The sequence below is a fragment of the Molothrus aeneus genome, chromosome 4, assembly GCF_037042795.1.
Source record: "Molothrus aeneus isolate 106 chromosome 4, BPBGC_Maene_1.0, whole genome shotgun sequence".
In the NCBI taxonomy this organism is placed as follows: Eukaryota; Metazoa; Chordata; class Aves; order Passeriformes; family Icteridae; genus Molothrus; species Molothrus aeneus.
In genome coordinates, this window is record NC_089649.1 from 41,017,967 (window position 1) to 41,038,615 (window position 20,649).

Genomic DNA, 20,649 nt, shown 5'->3' on the forward strand with positions numbered 1-20,649 from the left:
GTTACAAATTAATAGTGTTAGTGTCAGAAGTCTAAGGACTGATGTGAAAGGGTGTGAGTGAGGTTTCTGGTTTGTTCTTGCTAGTATATCTGATTGCAAATATCTGGAAAAGTAGTGCTTCCTACAGACAAAGACAATTATGGTGTATTGCCAGACTGCCTTAACCTGTAAAAGATTGCTTAAAAACATGTCTTTCAGAGTCTGAGCTCTTAACCTTTGTTAATAGAGAGATAAAAGAATCCACACATGAAAATGGTGAGTTTACGACATGGAAAACTTTCTTCTTCGTGGATTTATAATGTTAGAGATGCTGGCAATGTATTTTCTCAGGAACACTATTATGCAAGGCTATAAATCTAATAAACCTATAGATTACCAAACCCTGTGATGTTATACATGAGCTTGGGGTTTTTCACAAGTTCATAATTACATTTTTCCCACCTCTTCTCACACTCCATTTTTCCTCCTCCTCCTCTGCTTTCCAACTGTTTGTACTATAGGCTTTTTTCCCCACTTTATTTTTTTTTATTCCTTTCCGCTCTCCCTCTCCTACTTTCAAAAACCCTGCAATTCCTTCCCAGAATCTCACAGCATCCAATCTCCCCCTTTTAAAATGTTACAGATTGTGATGGTTTTGTTTTCATAGGCCACAGAAGGACCCTCTGCTCCCTGTTTTACCTGGTTGCCTGTGACTGTGGCCTTCCTTAGTGCAAAGTCTCCCCTGTGTCCCAGTATTACCAATGTTATTTGTAGTGTTTGTTGCTGAGGCTGGGCAGGGGAAAAGGACCCCTATGATAGACCTGCAGTGTGATGCCACAAAACTCTGTGTGGCACTTGGCATCTTGGGAGTGTTAGCTCCTCCAGTGGTGTTGGGTGCTTGTCAGGCACCAGCTCAGCTGGCAGTAATAAAGTGAAGCTCTCCTAATTTCTTCCGTGAGGCAGCCACATCAGGCTGTGTGCCACAGGCAAGGTAGAGACAGGGTAAGGGAGAACCCAGGCTTTGAATGCATAGTTTGAGAGAAAATTATTTTAGAGGTGTAGCTTGTCTTAGTTAAGAGGGGGATTTCCTCCTTGCATGTCCTATTATTTTGCCTTTTTTATTTTAGTATTCGGCTTGTGTGCTTATTTAATTTGAAAAACCTCATGCAGTCAGTCCCCAAGCCAAGGAAGTAGCTAAGGCAGTAACGCCAGCCCACCCTCTTACTGAAGCCTGCTGCTGTCCCTATGGAAACTTGTTTGTCATAGGAAGGAAAAAAAAAGTAGTCCCAGCTGAAACTTGAAATACCACATTACATGAGAGCAATTGCCATATACGTACAAGCACACATACACATACACATGCAGAGAAATATGTATACAGGTCACCATATTGTACTCTGCTACATAATTATTTTTCAGATAAGGAAAAATGAACTTTGAAATAAGAGCTGAGATCCCAAAGTTTTAACACTGCATTTGCCACTGGTTTCCTACACTTTTCTGGGCAAGTTATGTCCTTTTCTGTTTTTCTTCTACAAAACGCGAACAGGCCTGCTCAGCAACTAGTAAGTGTTTATGAAGATCACATGCAATAGATATTCTTAGTAAGATTTGTTTTCTCACTTATTAAAAGATAAAACATATTTTCAGAAGCAAAGATTTTGAATTGTTTCTCCAAAAGACTTCAGGCTCCTTATGAACTTGGGCTGAAGAAGGGTTGTGATGGAACATATAAGAATCCTTTGTAATGTCTGATATGGAACTAAGCTTCTTTTTTGAAATTCATACTGTTAAATCTATACTTTTGAAATGGCTGCTATTATATTGCCAATTCCTGATAAGGAATTGTTAGGTTATGAGGCAGGCAGGATGTCTAATTTTTGTTTAGTTCAGACCTTTTCCCCAAGATCTCTATGGTCTATTTATCCAAGCATCACCTCTCCCTCTAGTAATGCAAGATAGAGATGGTTCCTGTTGGACACTAAATACCAAATTATAAAAATGAATGCTTTATCTTATTCTCAATAAAAAGCTTCTGAGTTTAACCTTTCCCTTATTAAACAAAAAATCTCCCCAAAAGAACAAACAAAAAATCAAAACCCAAAACAAAACCCCCTCCAAAAAATTATGGATGAATAAAAAAACCAAAACCACAAGCTTTGCCACCATCTCAATTTTTCTCATCACTACCAAGTGTTCAGATTCCCATTAGTATAATTCATGCCTGGAAGAAGAATTTTTCCTTACTTCTAGCAAGCTCTATTAGACAATTTCCATAGCTCAGAATCTTTTCCTTACTCTGCTCTGACATAGCCATACAAATCCAGAAATTTATTTTCCTTCATTAAAAAACAAGTAAACTTAAATGTCTCAGAATAAAATGTCGTGGATTTGTTTGTTCTTTTGTTTTGTTTTGTTTTTTTAAAGCACTTAAGTTTTAGCTTTCAGATCACATGAAGAAAATAGTTTTATTTCAGTTTGGCCACTGAAGCAAAAAAATCAATTACACTCAGAGTTCTAGCTCTTATTCCAAAGAAAACAGCCAAATCTTAAACTTGGTCTTTAATTATATATTTGATTCATCCCAGTAACAACACTTAACTTCAAACAATTCAAGAGCAGGAGGAAACTTGCTCTGAATTCCTCTCTTCAAAGAGGAGTACTCTTTCAGATACCATGTCAGAAGACTTTAAGCTGAAACCAAACAAGATAACTGTGAGAAGACTTGATAAAAGGAACTTTAGGTGACCACAGGAACAACGTCTCAATACTGAGATGTTTTTAATTTGTTTTTAAACAGATCTCCTCACATGTGGGAAGGGAAAATTGATCTTGCCAGAGGGCCAAACCACTACAGTTGCTTATTTCTCTCATTCCCTCCTCCTTTCGTAGTTGTAGGAGCAAATTATTATTCATTTAAAATTACCACACATTGAAAATGGGTTATTATCTGTACCCAAAACTGTGAACCAGTCTAATTCCTACAACTGATAAGTAGATGATACCATGTGTTAATTATTTGTACTGTATGACTCTTGTGACAATTCATGGAAGTGTACAAATTAAGTCAATTAAAGCCACTTGAAAGACTTCTGTGCAGCCACCAGTTCATTAGTGCACAGCACATTGCTTGAAAAGAATTGGGATGTGTGCTTTATCTGACACTTGCAGAGCCATCCCATATTTTTTTATTTGATACTTGTTAGAATATTTTAGTTGGGAATAATTATACAAAAAGCCAGTGTAAAGATCACTGTGGCCTTGTTTATTGTCAAGAGTGTTTGTGTGTGTGTGTCCTGCTTTGTTCTGTCTTTCTACTTCTTGACCTCATTTTTCCTCCTCATTGCTGATTCCTATTTGTCTCTTGTCTCATGTCATCTTTTAATGGAACAGATTGATATCTAGGGCTGTGTCTAGACTAGGAGAAAAGTTGAGTTTAGTTCAGCAATAAGTTGAAGCTAGCTGGCCAACTATATCCAACCACTTCTTGACTGCTGGAAAGGCAAAGCCATCATTCATTCAATGTTTAGATAGTGGAATATGAATTTATGCTCCTAAATAGAATTTAATTTGCTTCTACATTTGGTAAAATAGGTACATTTTTTAGGTTTGATTTATCTAGGTAGTGCTAACCAATCTACCCCAACCTCAGCCTTCAAGGAGAAAAATGGAATGATTCTAAAAGTTCTTATGGTTTTTCTGGTCTGAGGGTGAAAACATGCTCTATTATAAGCTTTGCGTAGGTTGATGAGTAAATTGCTAGATGAGTAAGTTTCATGAGGGAAAATCTTATGTTTTTACTAGAGGAGCTCTAGGCCATCTTTTTTCTCATCTTAACTTTTTCCTGTTGCTACCAGTATACAAAGTATCAGTGGAAACATGTCTTTCCTGATTGCTGTTCACAGCTGGAAAAAGATGAGGCTGAATGAGAAAGAACCCCATAGCATTTAGCTTTCAGTTTTCTTGCTGAGTTTCATTAATGTATATTCTATTCATATGAAAGGGACTGCTGCATCCGAGCCCTTGCATAATTCTTTGGTGTGTGTGCTGCCCGCAGCAGCGCAGGCAGATGGGCTGAGGTGGCTGCTGAAGTGACTCACCCATAGCCATGCAGCAAGGCAGCCCAGGGATAGTATCTCATGGTCCACTGCCTTTGGTATCAAGTTCGTTCACTGATGGTCATCCTTTTACTGGTTCACCTCTATTGAAAAGTGCCAGTTACAAAATTACAGCCCTCTGTTTTCCCATGCTCTTAGAAATATGACACAAACCACTGTAAGAAGGATTAATTATAAAAATATAAATGTATAAGTAATTTAACTAGGCTGCAAAAGCAACATTTTTACATCCCTGCATTGCAGTTGTCCCCATTGATAACGGTGGCAGCACCTGACAACACCGGGCGTGCTCAGAGCCGTCTTGCAGAGGAGGAACCGAGTCCCTTTGCACAGTTCTGGTTAACTGGAGTTCATAAAATGCCTGGGTGGCCAGGCCCCACTCAAGAGGGTGCCCTGGGAGTAGATGTGTGAGCCACTGTGAGAGGGTGGGAACCCCCTTCCCGCCAGCGAGGGGGCAGCCCGGCTGTCCTGGATACCCTTGTGGAGTGTGCTGGGTTTCAATGTGGCGGTGTGGCTGACTGGGCCCTCCTGGGGAGAGCCGCTTCTTCAGGCGCCCATGGGGAAAGGCGGCGGAGGATGCGAGGGTGAGCCCCGCAGGCTCTGCGCAGGGTGCCCCGGGGATGCACATCTGTCCCGGCGCCCTTCCCTCGCTCGTGTCCGCCCGTTCGCCCCGCGGCTGGCCCGGGGCGGCAGCGTTGCCCGAAGGGGCCGATGGCCAGGCCCGGCCCGCACGGCCGCCCTGCCCGCCGCTCTCCCTGCCCGCTGCCCGCAGCCCGGCCGTGCGGGGTGCCCAGCGCTGCGCACCCGGCCCGGCGCTCCGCCGTCACTGCCCCGGCCAGGAAGGAAGGAAGGACGGACGGACGGACGGAAAGGAGGCGGAGCGGGAGCGGGCGGGAGGGGGCCGGGTCCCTGCCGCGCACGGGGTTTCGTACGCGGGCGCCTGCGAGCCGGTGCCGCGCGGGGGAGCGCGGAGCCCGGCGGGACTAGCGCGGCTCCGGCGGGAGTGGCATGAGCCCGGGCGGCGCTCCGGCAGCGGCTGCTCTCAGCGCGGCGAGGCGGAGGGCAGGCGGCGGGCGGGCCGGGCAGGCGGGCGGAGCGGCTGGCGGCCTCCCCCCCCGCGCCGGCCCTCCCTAGCGCGGAGCCGGCGGCGATCCAGCCCCGGGGACGGGCGGGCGGGAGTCGGCGCCGACCATGGCGAGGCGCGGCGCTGCCGGGGGCCGCGGGCCGCTGCCGGCCGCCCGGGCGCCGCGGGCCTGAGGAGGAAGGAGGCGGCGGACGGGGGGGGGGGGTCGTGGCTGCATCCGCTCGCTCGTCCCGCGGCCGAGAGAGGCGTCTCTGGGCCCTCCCTCCTCTCCTCTCCCTCCTCCTTCTCCTCCCGCCGCTCCTCCCGCCGCGCCGGGAGCTGCCGCCTCCTCCCCAGCGCCGGGCGCGCCGCGGTCGGGGTCGCAGCCGGCGGCCGCGGGATTTTCCTCGTTTGTTTGGGCCTTTTGTGTCGGGGCTCACAGTTGGCTAAGCACGGCCGGGCTGAATCGGGCCATTGTTCGGGACCCCCGAGCTCCCACGCTGCACATCTCTCGTCCCCAGCCCCCCTCCAGCTCCCCCTCCCCCCCGTTCCTTTTTTTGCCTGAGAAGCCACATAACGTGCCTTTCCTCCACGCAAATCTGGGAGCTATAAGCCGGACCGATTGCAAATGAAGTGTAATGCATTGTGGGACGTGTGTAAAATTGGATCATTCGAGGGAGAGAAAAAAAAAAAAGGAAGGGACCCGCGGCTGGCGCCCTAGAAGAGGGAGCGGCGAGATGCGCGCAGGTTGCGGCCCGGCGGTGGCCGCGCTAGGCTGATGGCCGGCAGCGCGCAGCCCTGACCCATGCTGCGGCGGGAGGAGTAGGCTCGGCCATCCTCAGGATGAAGAAGACGCGGAGTACGACCTTGCGGCGGGCCTGGCCTAGCTCCGACTTCTCCGACCGGGCCTCAGACCGCATGAGGTCCCGCAGCGAGAAGGACTACCGACTGCACAAGCACTTCCCCCCAGCTTTTATTTCCCAGGCATCACGGGGCTACATGACATCAGGTTTGTAACATAATTTGTGTATGCGAGAGAGCTTTATTGCGAGGCTGCTTCGGGATGTGTGTCTGGCTGGGAAGGATGTGTTGGTGGGTACGGAGGGGAGCCTGCGATCGGGAGGCTGAGTTGTTAGGAATAATGAAAAAAAAAATAGCATACATCCACCATTTTGTACCTCTGCAAGATTCACAGCGGTGTCCTCGCAATATGGTGTTTAAAATCTATTAGTCTAGTGAAATAAAATGTATGAGAGAAACGGTTGCATCTCTGTTGCGGAAGAGCAGACAAAAATGACTGGATGTGCAGAGCATGGAGCCCTTTGCGCCTTTTGTGCGTAAAAGCATGTGCTGGATATTTACTGCTCTCCCACACATTCCTCTTAAAATGCAGTTAGCTCTAGTTAATTCATCAGGCTTTCGTGTTTTTCCATTTTGGAAAGGAAAAGGGTTACTTGTGGTTGCAAATGCAGTTGTCTTGTTACAGTCTCTCAGGCTTTCAGCTGCATGTTTCTGCAATGTCAAGGCATGTGTTGGTGAAAATGACTGTAAACACATTTGCATTTATTTTTTGAGGTGTAGAAGGAGACCAGACCTCTGTATGTGGTGGAACGCACACGTGCATGTATATTCATTTGTCAGTGGCTTTCAAGGAAGGCCGTAGGGAAATAATGGACACTGCACCAACATGTTTGTGCATGGGAAAGAGAAAGCACAAACAAAACAAAAAACAGCGCAGGGAAAGGCAGGCATCAGGGAGAGGCTTGGCCTCCGATGGAGTGCTGGTGAGATTTTGGAAAGCCTCAGTACTATTTGTAGAATCTGCTCCATCCAGAAATGCATCTTAATGGCCTTGGAATTAAGGCATTTCATAAACATCCAAAAGACGACTTGGGAAAATGCTGATGGGGAGGGGGCCGGGGGCAGAAAATCCTGGAAACCTCCTTTGTTGTTCTGCTGCCTGTTTATTGTGATGATAGGACATAATGTTTCATTACTATGATGGCAAATCCCAATTTATCACAAAGGCACGTTTCTCCCTCTGAGGCACAATTCAGGTTGAGTAGGCAGATTCCTTGAAAGGAGAAAACTAAGGTATTTATAATGCATTACTGAAAACGTCTCCAGCCCTGTACTGCTGTCCCCCTTCCGCCCCATTTCTGCTGCAAAGATTGAGCCAAAGATTGTGGTTTTCAGTTATATGCTCACTTTCCTGTCCCTGGCCCTAATAAACATATCTCTTCAGTCAGGATTGGTTTTTCATGTTTTAAAAGTGCCTCGTGACTATTTTTTCTTTCATGCCCAAGTACAAGAGAAATAATGTGCATTTCATTGAAAAATCTGCCTGTGTAAGAGTATTGTGCCATTTTGGCAATTGGTGCTCTGGTTCCTGGGAAGTCACATAGTGAGTAGAAACAACAAGGAAAATTTATGCTTGGACAGCTGAAGAGGAGAATGGTTGTGTTGGTGAAGTGGTTGACTTGTTCCATTGGTGCTGCAGGACGTGAAAGTGTCTGGAAAGCTGAATCTGACAATACTGCAAATATTTTTATTGTTCTGGGTGAATGTCCTGGTATTCCCAGTGTAAGATACCCTGTGGCAGATCTGTTGAAGTCAGTACTTTTTAGGCTCTTCTTTCAGTGTGAAAGGCCATATTTAAAAGAGAAGGAGCTCACGTGAGCATTTTGTGCCAAGTGCTGTGGTTCTTGCTTGTTTTTAATTCTTCAGCAAAGTGCTCTGGCTCTGTGAAAGCTTTATGTTGGCAAGATTGGTACCAACCAAGCAGACAGTCGAACACCAGCAATCTGCAGAATCAGATATGTCACCCTGCATTTGTTGGCAGATACCCGTGTCCTTGAGAGGTAGGAGGGGGCATAGAATTTTAATCTGCTACAGATATTTTAAAGTAATTTCCAGACCAAGAATACTTGTTTATGACTATAGAGGGTAGTCATTTCAATTGCAACAACTGAAGATAAGAACAAATGTCATGTTAAGTTCTACTAATTTGTTAAAGTTTTTGGAGGGAGAACATGTTGAAAATTAAAATCAGCAAATATTTGTTGGTTTTGTTGTTTTGGGTTTTTCTTGTTGTTGTTGGTTTTTTCAACCTTAACAACAGCTTGTAAGGCTTTTATCTGGAAATGTAATTGTTCTCTCATAATGGATAGTTGCCACATTAATTTTTTTTAAAGGATCTTTGTCCACTGCCTTTCCAAATATTAGTTTTGGGAGAAATAGCTACTGTGTACACTTCTCACTATTTGAAGGAAACTCTCTTCCTTGCAGGAAATTTGTAGGAAGTCCACTGGTGTAAAAATTGTGAGGATCAGAAATACAAATACTTTCTTTGTCACCCAGAGTGTTGTAGGGGAGAAAGTGTCCTGAAACACATGGGCTTTTCAGAGGGCTGCATTCTGTTTATCCAACCATTTAACCTCATCACCATTAACATTGTTGTGGTTATCTTTTAATTAAATGCCTCATTGTTTGGAATGGGGGTGGAGGGTGGGAAAGAAACCTTGGGGTTTTGCCTCAATTAGTCTGCTTGGGGAAATATGGAAATGCATACAATCAAACAACCTTCAGTAAGATGCTAAAAAGCTTGAAATGTTAATATTCAAGTATGCCTGAATTGAATGGAAAAGCTATATATATTTCTTTCAGCACAGAGAAATACTGAGTAATGGTTCTGCAGTCAATGCCATGGTGTTTTGTATGAGGAAAATACAGTCCCTAAGCAGAACCATGTTTATTATGGAAGTGCAAACCTCATGCTACAGTGGTGAAGCACATCTGATTTTAAGCAGCCTTTTCAGTAAAACTGAGTAAGGAGCAGTTTGATATTTGCTTGATTTGAAGCCGCATTGGTGGCTGGCCAGTCACATTTTCAATACTCGGGGAACAAACTGCCCATAATTATAGAAAATTGATGCAGATGCAATTCATATGAAATCTAAAGATTGTTTGACAGATGAATGGAGATGGAAGTAAGGAGGGAAAAAAGCAGACAATTTAGAAAATCACACATTTTTGCTTCTGAATAATCTCTTGATACGTGCTATTAAATAGGCTGTACTCCAGGGTTTCTTTAGGCCTCCTAGCAACCACTAGGTTCAAAGGCCATGCAAGGAGTTCATTGTTCATGCAGAATATTAATTTCCCAGTGGAGGACTGTCTTGGAGAAAAAACACTGAAAAAGAAAATTACAACAATGTAGAGCTTTGACCTTGTGTGAGAAGAGAGGCTGAAAGTTTGAATCCAATACAATTCATATACATGTATACAGTACCTCTTACTGAAAAGGGGGAAATATACTTGAAGTTTGTGATGAATTGCTGCTTAATTCAAGGGAAAATAAAGAAATCATATGCAACTGCCAAGCAGGATAAAATTTAATGCAACTTTGGTGGTCTCCAAACAGTTAAATGAAATTTTATACATATATATATATATATATATATATATATATATATATATATATATCTTTTCAAATATTGGAAGCTTCTTGCCTTTTTTTTTCCTCTTTTTTTCCTTCTAAACACAAAAGAAAATCCTGGATTTTGTTTTAGCAGAGAGGGGAGCTGCATCCTGTGATTGACCCAGCCATTAAATATTACTGGAACTGAGTAATGCTCTTGAAAGAAAAAACTTTTCCTGCAGCCTTCTTCATTTACTTTAATTGACAGTTCTGGTGTTGGAGGTAACATGTCAGTTTGAGATGGAGATGGTCTAGGGTAACAGTCACAGCATGAAGAAATGTCTGAAGAGCTTTCTGCAATGGAAAAAACTAATTCCAGAGCATGGTTGTTTGGAGGTTACCTTTGAAAAGTGTGCAGCTACTTTACTGCTCTTTGCTTTACATTTTCCTTGCTGAGGTTTCAGTCCTTCAAAGTTGAAGAATAAAATTCAGTCTCGTTGTCTGCTGTTACTGGAGTTTGATTACCAAGTTCAAGTAGAAGGGAAAGGAGAGAAGTATGTAACCCTGCTATCCAACTGATGGTATCTGTATGCAAATCAAAATTTGTAGGAGGAAAAGGTAACCTCATTCTCTCTTTCAGGAATGTTTGATGAAAGGTCTAAGATAAACTCTTGAAGCTCCTTGAACAGTAAGAAGGATCTTGGGAGTCATCTGAGCAAATTTGAGAGTCCTAAGTTTTTGTTTTGATTTTTTTAAAGCTTGAATCTGTAAGTCTAAAGATTAATATTTGGAGATAATTACACATGAGCTGAAGAACTCGGTTTAACGTAATTGAGAAGTGCCAAATACACACAAAGCTCATTCAGTTCTCCTGTCCCTTAATTCAGTTATCTAAAGGAATATGTTGTAGCTTGAAAGCAGCTGTATTGTAATTAATATTTAATGGAATAATCAGTATTGCATCACCTTCTTTTTTTAAATGTGGTATTAAGAAACAGCTTCCCATATATCTTCTTAACAGTAATGTGATCTCCTTGCTTGCCTGAATTCTGAGTAGTTTTGTGTTGTTTTAGGCCAGACCCACTGCTGGGACAATAAAACCTGAGAGTGTATGGGTGTCAGTGGCTAGTAGGACCAGCTTTACCTCCTGGATCCTGCTCTGTCTCTTTTGCTTCAGTCTGTGGTGAGCTGGTGAACCTGAGGGGGTCACTCTGTTCAGTTAGTTCAGGGGCTGTGCCTGCTTTATTTCTTGGGAGGTTACTGCTGGGCTCACTGTGTCTTTCCAGTCCCTTTTGGTCTCTGTGGCATCCACTTACTGTGACAGAGAATTAGGAACTTTCATTGCATCCTGACATGGGGGAAGGATCTAAGTGTGCTGTGTCTTCAGACCACAAACTTGGTTCAAGTTCACGGACCAGTCATTTTTGCGCAGTTTCTACTTCATTTTGTTTTCTCCCCGGTTTCTTGCCTAAAAGAATTCAAAAGACAAGCTCTTCTCTCCTGTAGAGCCCTGGTTTTTGTTTCTGTGGTTGTATGTGTGGTTTAACTCACATACAGTGCTGTGCCCATGCCTGTGTGTTGTGTCACGTGTATGCCTGGTCCTTGCCCACCAGGTGCCAAGACATTTTCTGCATGCCCGTGAGTTCACTTTTAGACTGAGCTGTGGGCAGTGTCCTGAGCACTGCTTGTGTGACCAAACTGCAGCTGAGTACCTGTTGCTCTTTCTGGCTGTTGTGACCTCTGAGTGTGGGCATCCAGAGTCTCTTTTCTTCATGGCATTAGAAGTAAAATCAAAGAGGAATGAATACAACAAAGAAAGAGAAGACTGTGTGCCTATCTTACCTACACCTGTTCATGTTTCTATCTCAGTTCAAAGCACTCATCTCTGCAGGGCTAAGTTCCAGGTTATTTTTCCTTCCTAGCCCCTTGCTCTTGCGTGCATTCAAAGTCTCCATGGTCTCTCTGCTGGTTTGCTTGGACCTTTGGCCAGGTTGGGGTGCACAGAGGCACTCCACAATCAAGTCACCAAAGGCTGTCATTGACATTTGTATTGGAATGTCAGTCTGGGTCTGAATACATTTCTAGTTGTGCTTTCTGGTAATCCTGTGACTGAAGTAATTTTTCTATATGAACACTATCATGATAGACTACTGAAGATACAGGAAGCTCCTCTTTCAAGAGTAGACAAGGGTTCAGAACAAACACAGTACTGATTCATCACGAATAGCTCCCAGTCTTTCACAGATGTAGAGGTTATACCCCATTGGTGACACTTGATGAACCTGAAGGGTGTTGAATATCTTGCCATTTTGGAATTGAATAGCAGCCACATCTTTGCAAAATGCGTTGTTTGTTGGAGGGGCCTGAAATGTGAGGATTCTGCAGATCACCTTGGGTTAGCTCGATAACCTCCTCAGCTATGAGCAACAATAGGCCTTCATTTGTATGCTGGAAAGTTCAGCCCAGAGTAAACTAGTATCTTTGTAACATTCTTTGCACGGTTTAAAGATGTAAAAGTACCATCAGAAGACCAGAAAGAGTCTATTTTGCTAAGCACGTTGTAGAAATCCTCCAAAAATTGGGGGTTTTTTTTCAGTTTTCTGGAAGGCTCTTTAGTATGACTGCCTTATATCCCATAGCAGGTTGTAAAATATCTCTGTGAACAGCATTAAAACAGAATCAAATCCAAATTCTGGGCCATGACTCAAGTAAAGCAGTGCTGAAAAAAATTGCAGGTACAGTTACTCTTGGATCCCCTTAAGCATGCTTTTACATAGTTGGAAGTGGCCAGACAGTATCAGCTGTGATCAAAAATTGTCAGCTAAGTTAGAGCTTGTATAAGAATTGCTAAATAACACAATGATATTTGGGTTTTTTCCTTGAAAAACATTATACTTTCCATTAGTGTAAATGACAAAACTACCATTAAATTACCAAAACTGGATATCTGATGGGTTTGGTGGTGTAGATGTAAATCTTCGCTTGGAAATATAGATTGCCCCTTGTAAGAAGTAGCTAATTAATGCTTCATGCAATTCTGTCCAACCATTGGGTTTAGTTTTTATCAGAAAAGGGAAAAAGGATAGACATCATTAAAACTGAGACCTGAGTGCCTGAACTTAAACTGAACACGTTCATTTGTAGGTCTTTTTTTCTAGATTAATTAGATAGGACAGGAAGCAGAAACAAGGGTTAAAAGCTTTTCTAAGAGTCTCAGGAATTTGTCCTTCTGTACTTGTTCTTGTAGAATTTTTGGTATCAAGGCCAGTAGCAACCAGAGTAGTCCTAGGGAAAATGCTTGAATATTGAAGTTGCAAGAATTTCCCAAACCAGAATTTGTTGCTCCCAAGTGATTGCCTGTAACTATGAAAGGGTATGAAAGTTGTTTATAGCTACCAGCTTCCTTTTTTCAGCATATTTTATTGAGTTGGCTGCTCTACTGATGCTGTTTTGTATCTCACTCTTGGATGACATATAGGTGCTGAAATTATCTTGCTCAAATTGCCTGTGGAGGGGGGCGGGGGAAAAGGAAGACCTGGCTTTACAGCAAGTATATTTGGGTGTGCAGCATGATGGAGTGGGTAGAGCAGTCTAGTTTAGACAGAATCCTGATCTGTATTGGCAGCTTTTAAACAGGCTGCAAAAGGTAACCGAAACAAGAAAACTTGATTTTCAACAGGCTTGAATTCATTATAAAGAGGATAGCAACTTCCCCTTTTCCTTCCCTCAAAGAGAGATTAAAATCACTGGGTTTGAAAGTTAGTAGGTGAGGGATGTATTCCCAGTTGTATCAGTCACTGACTTTGTTTTCCTGGGTACTTTTAACTGTTTCTGCAGTTCTCTGTGCTTCTGTTTTAATCAGTTCAGTAGGAGAACCTTTTCCTTTGTTTTATACTGTAATATTGCCCATCACAAAAAAAGGATCCTTTCTCAACCCAGGCTTTGATTTGGTAATGGCAGGTAAGAACAGACATCCAGTAATAGGTGTGTTCAGTGTGAACATAGCAATCCTCATTCTGCAAGTGAAATCCCGTGTTCAGATCAACAAAAATAGTTCTGTTTTTCATCAAATTGTAGATTATGTGATTCCTAAAATTTTAAAGTATATGTGCGTTTTTTTGTTGCTTCAGTGGGAAATACTATCTGCAGAAGATAGCTACAAATGCACAATTTATGAGAAATTTTAAGTTTTGATATTGAAAAACACATCTTGATGTTTTTATTAAATTTCATAAGGTGTAAAAGCACCAGAGTAAGAATAAACTTAAACTGCTTTTATTTTGTGGACCTTATGTGGATATTTGGGTATTGTGAAAAAGAATGAAGGAAAAGTTGATCACATTTATAGTAGGTCTTTTTATTTAACTAAAGGAGCAAGAAGAGACAGCTGAGGCATCTTGCCAGTCTTTCATTTTGCATGTCTTGCAAAGTTACTCCTAACTTTTGTTTCTGTGTGATACATTAAAGGTATAGGCAGTACAGCGCATTCAGCTTTCAGCTCTAAACAATTAAGCAGTAACTGCTTCTGTTTAGCAGTTTTTCTTTTCAAAAGTTGTCCAGATAACCTAGATGAGCTGTAGCTCTCTCTGTTCCTATGCCTTACTGACCAGGGGTTTTATTTTGAAAAGCATGTCTAATGTGAGAGTAGAACAGGCCCACAGATACTACTTGTCATCTTCTCAAACATGATCAGAAGTGCAGGTGCAGTTTGGCTGGGATGCTGGAACTGAAGGAATATGAGAATATCTTCTTGTGTTTCGGTGATATCTGTCCTCACTGTGGTATTTGTGTCAATGAAGGATCTTGTACACCCATTGTTCAGGTGCCAGTAGTGATAAATCTGCATTTAATGATCTCAAAACATCTTTTCTAGTTACCATTTCCTTTCCCAGCTATATTGTTTAAAGAAAAAAACCGGAATGGCTCTTTTTAGTGAATCTGACCTGCACATTTTGTGGCTTAGAGAGTATAATAGACACTTCAGAAATACTTAATGCAGCCTGGAAAAGGCAAAGTTCAGTATGAAAGCTGAGTTCATCATAGCACAGGAAGCTGTGCTGGGAGAATCTAGATTGTATAAATTAGTTTCTTTGCCCATTTGTGTTCTTTTAATTTCCTCCATAATTTCCTATGAGTTTCCTGTTGATGACCTGTGACCTAGTTTGTAGATGAACTTCTGACCATATGCAATAATGTTGTAAATGCTATAAATTGGACTGTTTATCCTGTAAGCCAGTAAAGATGATGTACTAAATTTCATTGTGATACTTGACTTTGCCTCTTAAATTTTCATGACATTTCAGAGTGAAGTACCATTCTTCATTTTCATAGAACATTCTAAATTCTGCTCTTGTGAGATTTTGCACTGTTGGACCATACTGTGGCCTGTTTCACAAAATGTGAACCTTAAACTAAATATTTTTTTAAACGGAGTGAAGCAGAAATATTTTTTTTACGAGTTTTTCTTCAGATTTGTGTGCTTTTGGGTGTAATTACTGCATTGCTGGCTGGGTGAGTAGAGTGGCCAGAAACTTGAGAGAAGTTTATTGCCTGTAACATGAAGTTCGGAACAGCTGCAACCTCCACTTGTAAATTGGGCGTGTCTGCAGTACATCTCTTTTGAGGGATGGAGGACAAATTCCAGTGGCCATGGAAAGTTCACCCAAAGCCCGAGCAATCCCTCAGCCTCTGGTTTCAGGGCAGTTTCATGGATGAGGAGATGGGATTACAGGTGGGAGCAGATTGGCTGGCTGTTTGTCTGTGCACTGACCTCCTCCCCTTGCACTAGTCCAGTCAAAAATTATCAATAAAGGAAGTCCATTTTCAGGGAATATTCAGGGGTTTGTAATATGTTACAAATAGATCTTTAGTCTCTGCTTTCATTATGGATGGATGTAGTTACTTTTCTTTCTATTTAGATACAAATGTTCCATAAGCAATGAATTTCAAGAGTGAAATCTTAAAATTGTATTTGCATGGGATGTCTGCATAGGAATGGATTTGACTGAAATGTTTTCACAGAACAGAGAAGCAAGAAATGGTTTTCTGCATTTTTTTCCTTCCAGGTTTAATGAAATCTCAGTTTCTGAACAACTTCTTCCAATTTTGTTGGAAAAATATATAGCCATCCCTAAATGAAATATTTTGCATTTTTTGCTTGTTGCTAAAATCATGAGGCGTTTTCCTTTGAATCGATCTTAGGTTCAGTCTGTGTAATTATTTTAATTGCAGAAATATTCTTCAGTAACCATAGGTGTAAAATTCAGGCATGTTTCAGAGACCTGGCTTTAAAAATCACATTCTTAACTACCTCTTTTCACAAGAGGCTGGAGTAGCTATGTGAGGCATTGTTTATATTAGAGCCACATACAATAACTTTTCCCCAGATGTGGTCAGCCATATAGCCTGTTGTGCAGCACAGTAAAATATGATTTATGTAAGTTTATTTAATTGGATACGTGGCGAGCCTGTGCTCTGTGTGTGTGTGTGCTGATGGTTCTACATGAGAATGTACCTTAAGGCCCCAAGGGTCTGACTCTGTCCTTTAGTGGGAAAGTGCACAGAGTTTTGGTTGACTGCTTAGATAGGAAACCTTAACACACAGCAGTGATCCTTCCATGAGCAATGCATGTACTCATCTCTCTTGCACGTATTCTTTGCCTCCATAGGAGAATTGGAAAGGCTGACAAGAATGTAGTTGTAACTGCTGAGTAATTCTCCCTTTTAATTGGAGTCTGCCTTTGAATTAGGGCCACAGATGGGACAGCTAGAGAAACTGGGACAGGTTTACCAGAAACAAGGGCGGGTATGATGGCAGAGCACAAAAAGAGGAGTCATGAGCAGAGTTGCTGTTCTGCCAGAGACGGCTGATGTTGTTGTGTTCTGGTCATGAGAAGTATGCTTCACTTTTACCAGCTCACCCTCAGATTTCAATTTAAGTCCTTAACCTGGCTGTATTTAAATCAGGACTATTGGTCTTTCATTTGCATGTCTCTGAGCTAATTTCAAAATTGATACAATATTTTCTCTGCCTACAAGATGATAATCTCGTCTGGTTTTCATCGCAGTGCTGATTGTTCCAAATAGACCAACAGGCTCTACAATACAACACTTGGCTTTTTATGGTTATTTTTTTTTATCCTAACAGTGATCCCTTTTTCACACCTACAACAGTGTACTTAAGTACAATGAAGTGTTTCACTGTAGATTACACTTAGAGTTAAATTATGAAAAGGTAAGTTAAAAGAGTTGAGGTAAAAAGCTCAACATGCCTGTGTCATCATAATTCATTCACTAATTAATGTTGCAGTTGAATAGGATGGTGTGGATCAAGCAGTGAGAAAGCATACAAAAAGGTGTTGATACTGAATTTTACTAGTGTGTCCGTGTCAGACCAAGCTTTGTCAGTACTAGGCATGTCAAAATTGTCTGACAGCACAGCTACCCATGGGAAGTGTCATTTTATCTCTAATAGCAAATTAGCTTCAAACCTGCTCCTCAGATCAGAGCATTTGACCTCTTATGTACTCCTGAATGGATGGATGCATGTGTGTGATTGCTGTGCATAACTTTGGGAGGGGTATTTTGCTGTGGGGGACCAGCAAGGAGAAAAAAACCATCTAAAACCTGCTCTGGTATATGTTGTCTTTCAATAGCAGTTTTGGATTATGTTTTTCCAGCAACAAGTAAGAACCTGAGAGTGGCTGTGCCAGTTGAGACCCTGGTCTGCCTTGCCCACTCTGCTGTGTCCAACTATAACCACAAACAGGTATCTAAGGAAGTGGAGAGAGAAAGCAAGTGCATCTGGTGCTCCCCCTGGTATGCTTCCCATCCTTTGCTATTGGTTCAGGCAATACAGTTTGTTTAGCAGTCCTCATGAAGTTTTGCTTGCAGGTGCACTCTGTGATACCAGGCAGTGTTAGGGGAGTGACAACCTCGCCTTGCATGAGGGGAGCTGCACTGTGGCAGCCCCAAGTTGTGTGCATTGTCAGTACTAAACTAGCATTAGGTTTCATCCTGTCCTCTTTTGCTGCTTTTCCTAATAATGAGGAATATATGCACATGAGAAGGAGGTTTTCAGGTTCTTGGTATTTTTGGTGGTGGAAAAGCAGCAGATCAGCTGTTAGGTCAAGAGGCAGCGTTAATCCCATGTCTCCAAACAACATAGACATTGCAGATTCCTGTAACTGGGATTCATGTCATCACACATTCTCTTCTGAAGTCACGAAAGAAGCATTTGTTAATTATTTCTGTAATTCCATTTACTCCTTTCACATAGTTTTCTTCTCTTAGTTCCTTCCTTTCCTTTCCCTCTGAATTCTGGGCCTTAGGAGCCCTCTCATCTTGAAGGTGACATGCCTAGATGAAAGGCTTGCATTAAGCAGAAATTTCTTGTTATATCAACTCTTGACATTCCAAAAAATATCAACTCCTGATTCAAATTCCAAGCAGGATCTGGTGCCAAGGCATTAGTTGTTTCCAAGTCTCCTGCTTATTGGTAAAGTGGAACTGCTGTTTCAAGACAGCTGTTGACCTGAGAAAAGGATGCAGAAGTGGATCCTAATGTTTCATGTCTCTAAGGTATCCCTTTTCCTTATTTTGAAGGCATTGGCTAGCTCACAAGATTGATCTTGGTTCAGCTAATAGCTAAAGGCCATAACTTTACAGCACGGCTTCCTGAGCCTATGACACATTGGGTGTCTCTGTAAAAGTGCTGGTTTTTTGAAGAAGGCAAATGTTCAGCATCTCTGAAGGCTGATGGACTGCAGGGATTTCAAAATTCACATACCTGGATTTTCATATGGGCCTGAACTAACTCTATCTATGTGCTCAGTGGGTTGCCTTTGAAAACACTGGTGGAGTGTGGAGCTGAATACAGTCAACATTCTCTCTGCAGAACTGCCTGAGTATCCATCAAAATTATGTCCCCAAGCCCTGTCAATCCATAGACCAGCATAAGAGAAATAAGTGTTCTGAAATAAATTTCAGATGTGTTGTGTAGAAGTGGATGGAGACAGCTGTGTGTGGTGATTCTTCAGAGATTGTCTGTGTATACACTGCACATGGTCCAGCCTTCCCAAGAGATCCACCATGCACATTCACTGATGCTCACAGGAATCATATTTTTGCTGTGTATGTACAAACCAACTTTGCTGCATGTACTGAGTGCCATAATATATTCATACATGTTTATATAATTTTACTTTATACATATATATTTATATGTATGTTCTTTTTAAGACTGCTCTTTTTAATCTCCACCCTTCTTGTGAAGATTTCTGTATATTACTTGTTAATGTAACATCAGAGCACATCCATTTAATATGTTTTACTTGAGGAGGCTGTGTTTTATACCAATATGAGTGTATTTTGTTTATGCTTTGTGTACATCTGCAGGTGTTTATTTAGACGTGCATGCTGTTAGTAATTGTAATTGATGTTGGAGATGTGTTTTCTAACAAGAGTAAAATATAAACATTGAAAAAAACAATGCAAATGGTAGAAAATACAGGATAGAAAGCAGTAAATATGATAACAAGTGATGAAATTTTCATAATAGACTTCAGTTTAAAAAAAATTTAAGAATTTCCTCTCAGCACTCTGAATTTGTCACTTGTTTTATTTGCAGAACTGTTCTTAAACACCATTGTAGCTGTGAGATTCTCACAGGACATTGGTTTTCATCCATTCCAGTCCATGATCCAATCTGTCTAGTGAGTGCTTAATCAGAGTACCTCCAAAGTCCATGATTTTAGAGTCTGAAGCTACTATTCCACATTAAAAAAATAGCATTTTAAACTCTAGTGCACATTGAAAACATATCAAATGTCATTTGCAGGATTTGAAACATTTTTTTGGTAAATTTTTGAAAAAAGTATGTGCTTTTAGTCTCTATTAGCTAATTTAGAAGCAGCAGCAAAGGTAAATTGTTAAATGTTTAATTTAGTTTCTCTAATTATAGGATCATTAAAAATCAGCTCATTTACCATGGGGTCCGATTCTTCTTTGTATACCAGTACAATTCTATTGATTTTTACCTGAGTTATTGCTAGCATGAGAACAAAAGCAAGGCCGTTGAGTTCATTGCTGGCAACAGTAGGATGGTTTCTGTAGACAGAGCCAGGCAACAAAATTGGACTTCACTTGATGGTGCTCAGGGAAGACCAAGGATCATTTGCAGTATGAAAGCCATCAGGCTTTAGTCCTGCATTTATTAGTGGTGTTGGTTTATTCCTAATTGTCTGATTTAAAGGAAGATCATCACACTGCTGTGGAGTATCTCCCTTTGCAGTAGCTATCATTGAAAGGGGTGCTGTCACTGCTGTGGCAGTGCTGCCCTCAGTGTGCTCTCCCATGTGCATTGTAGGTGGCAATCCCCTGCTTGCACAGGGGTGGAAGGGAGGAGCTGCAGCTCTTGGTGCTCAGGTAGAGGGGAGGACCCTGAGGCACTTATGTCCAAAGCATGTTGGTGGACAGAAGGGGAAGACCTGGAGCCAGAAATGGTTACTGCTGAGTATTGTAGACTGTTCTAAAATCAGGGCAAGGTGCCTGATTTTGTGGTGTGATGTCGTACCTTGCTGAAATGTGCGCTGGTGTGACATCACAAAGTTTGCCTTTCCTTCCCATGATTCTGACCTCTGCCTGGCTGTCATTGCAATATGGCAGCGCCTCCCCTTGCTTTTTACAGCAGAAAAGCAGGCAGAAAACTGAAGTATTCAATGGGAGAATTCTTTGAGTGGAGGTTGCAGAACTTTTCCCTGGTAGTTACAATGAGCTATTAAAGTGAAAAAAAGCCAGGAAGTCTTTGTGAGCTGTGTTTTCCATCCCTTTCTCTCATCTCTCCCTTCCAGGTAGTTTGATGTCTCTTTGTATGTCTGGGCTTTGGCTTCAGTCTTACCTCAGTACACCTTGTGGTGGGTCACCAAGACTTGTGGGAACATAAGACCTTTGAGGCTGCTCCCCTCTCTGTCACGGTTGCTTGAGGCTTTCCAAGAGCTGTGATATGGAAGAACAGTGCTAAGAGAGCCAGCAGTGTCACACCACACATTCCATTATGAAACCAAACTGTC

The 20,649-nt window shown here is 42.0% G+C and overlaps 1 protein-coding gene across 2 annotated transcripts in view; it reads left to right on the plus strand.

The window, feature by feature from the left end:
• STOX2 (storkhead box 2) overlaps positions 1-20,649 on the plus strand; it is a 145,053-nt gene that overhangs the window by 67,597 nt on the left and 56,807 nt on the right. Inside the window, exon 1 of one of the 2 annotated variants that reach the window (XM_066548315.1) lies at positions 5,823-6,169. The exons of the other annotated variant lie outside the window; for it this stretch is intronic. Within the exon in view, the coding sequence (XP_066404412.1) occupies positions 6,004-6,169 (166 nt within the window). The 5' untranslated portion in view covers positions 5,823-6,003. Of the gene's footprint in view, positions 1-5,822; positions 6,170-20,649 lie in introns of those variants that run through there. 2 annotated transcript variants of the gene reach the window in all.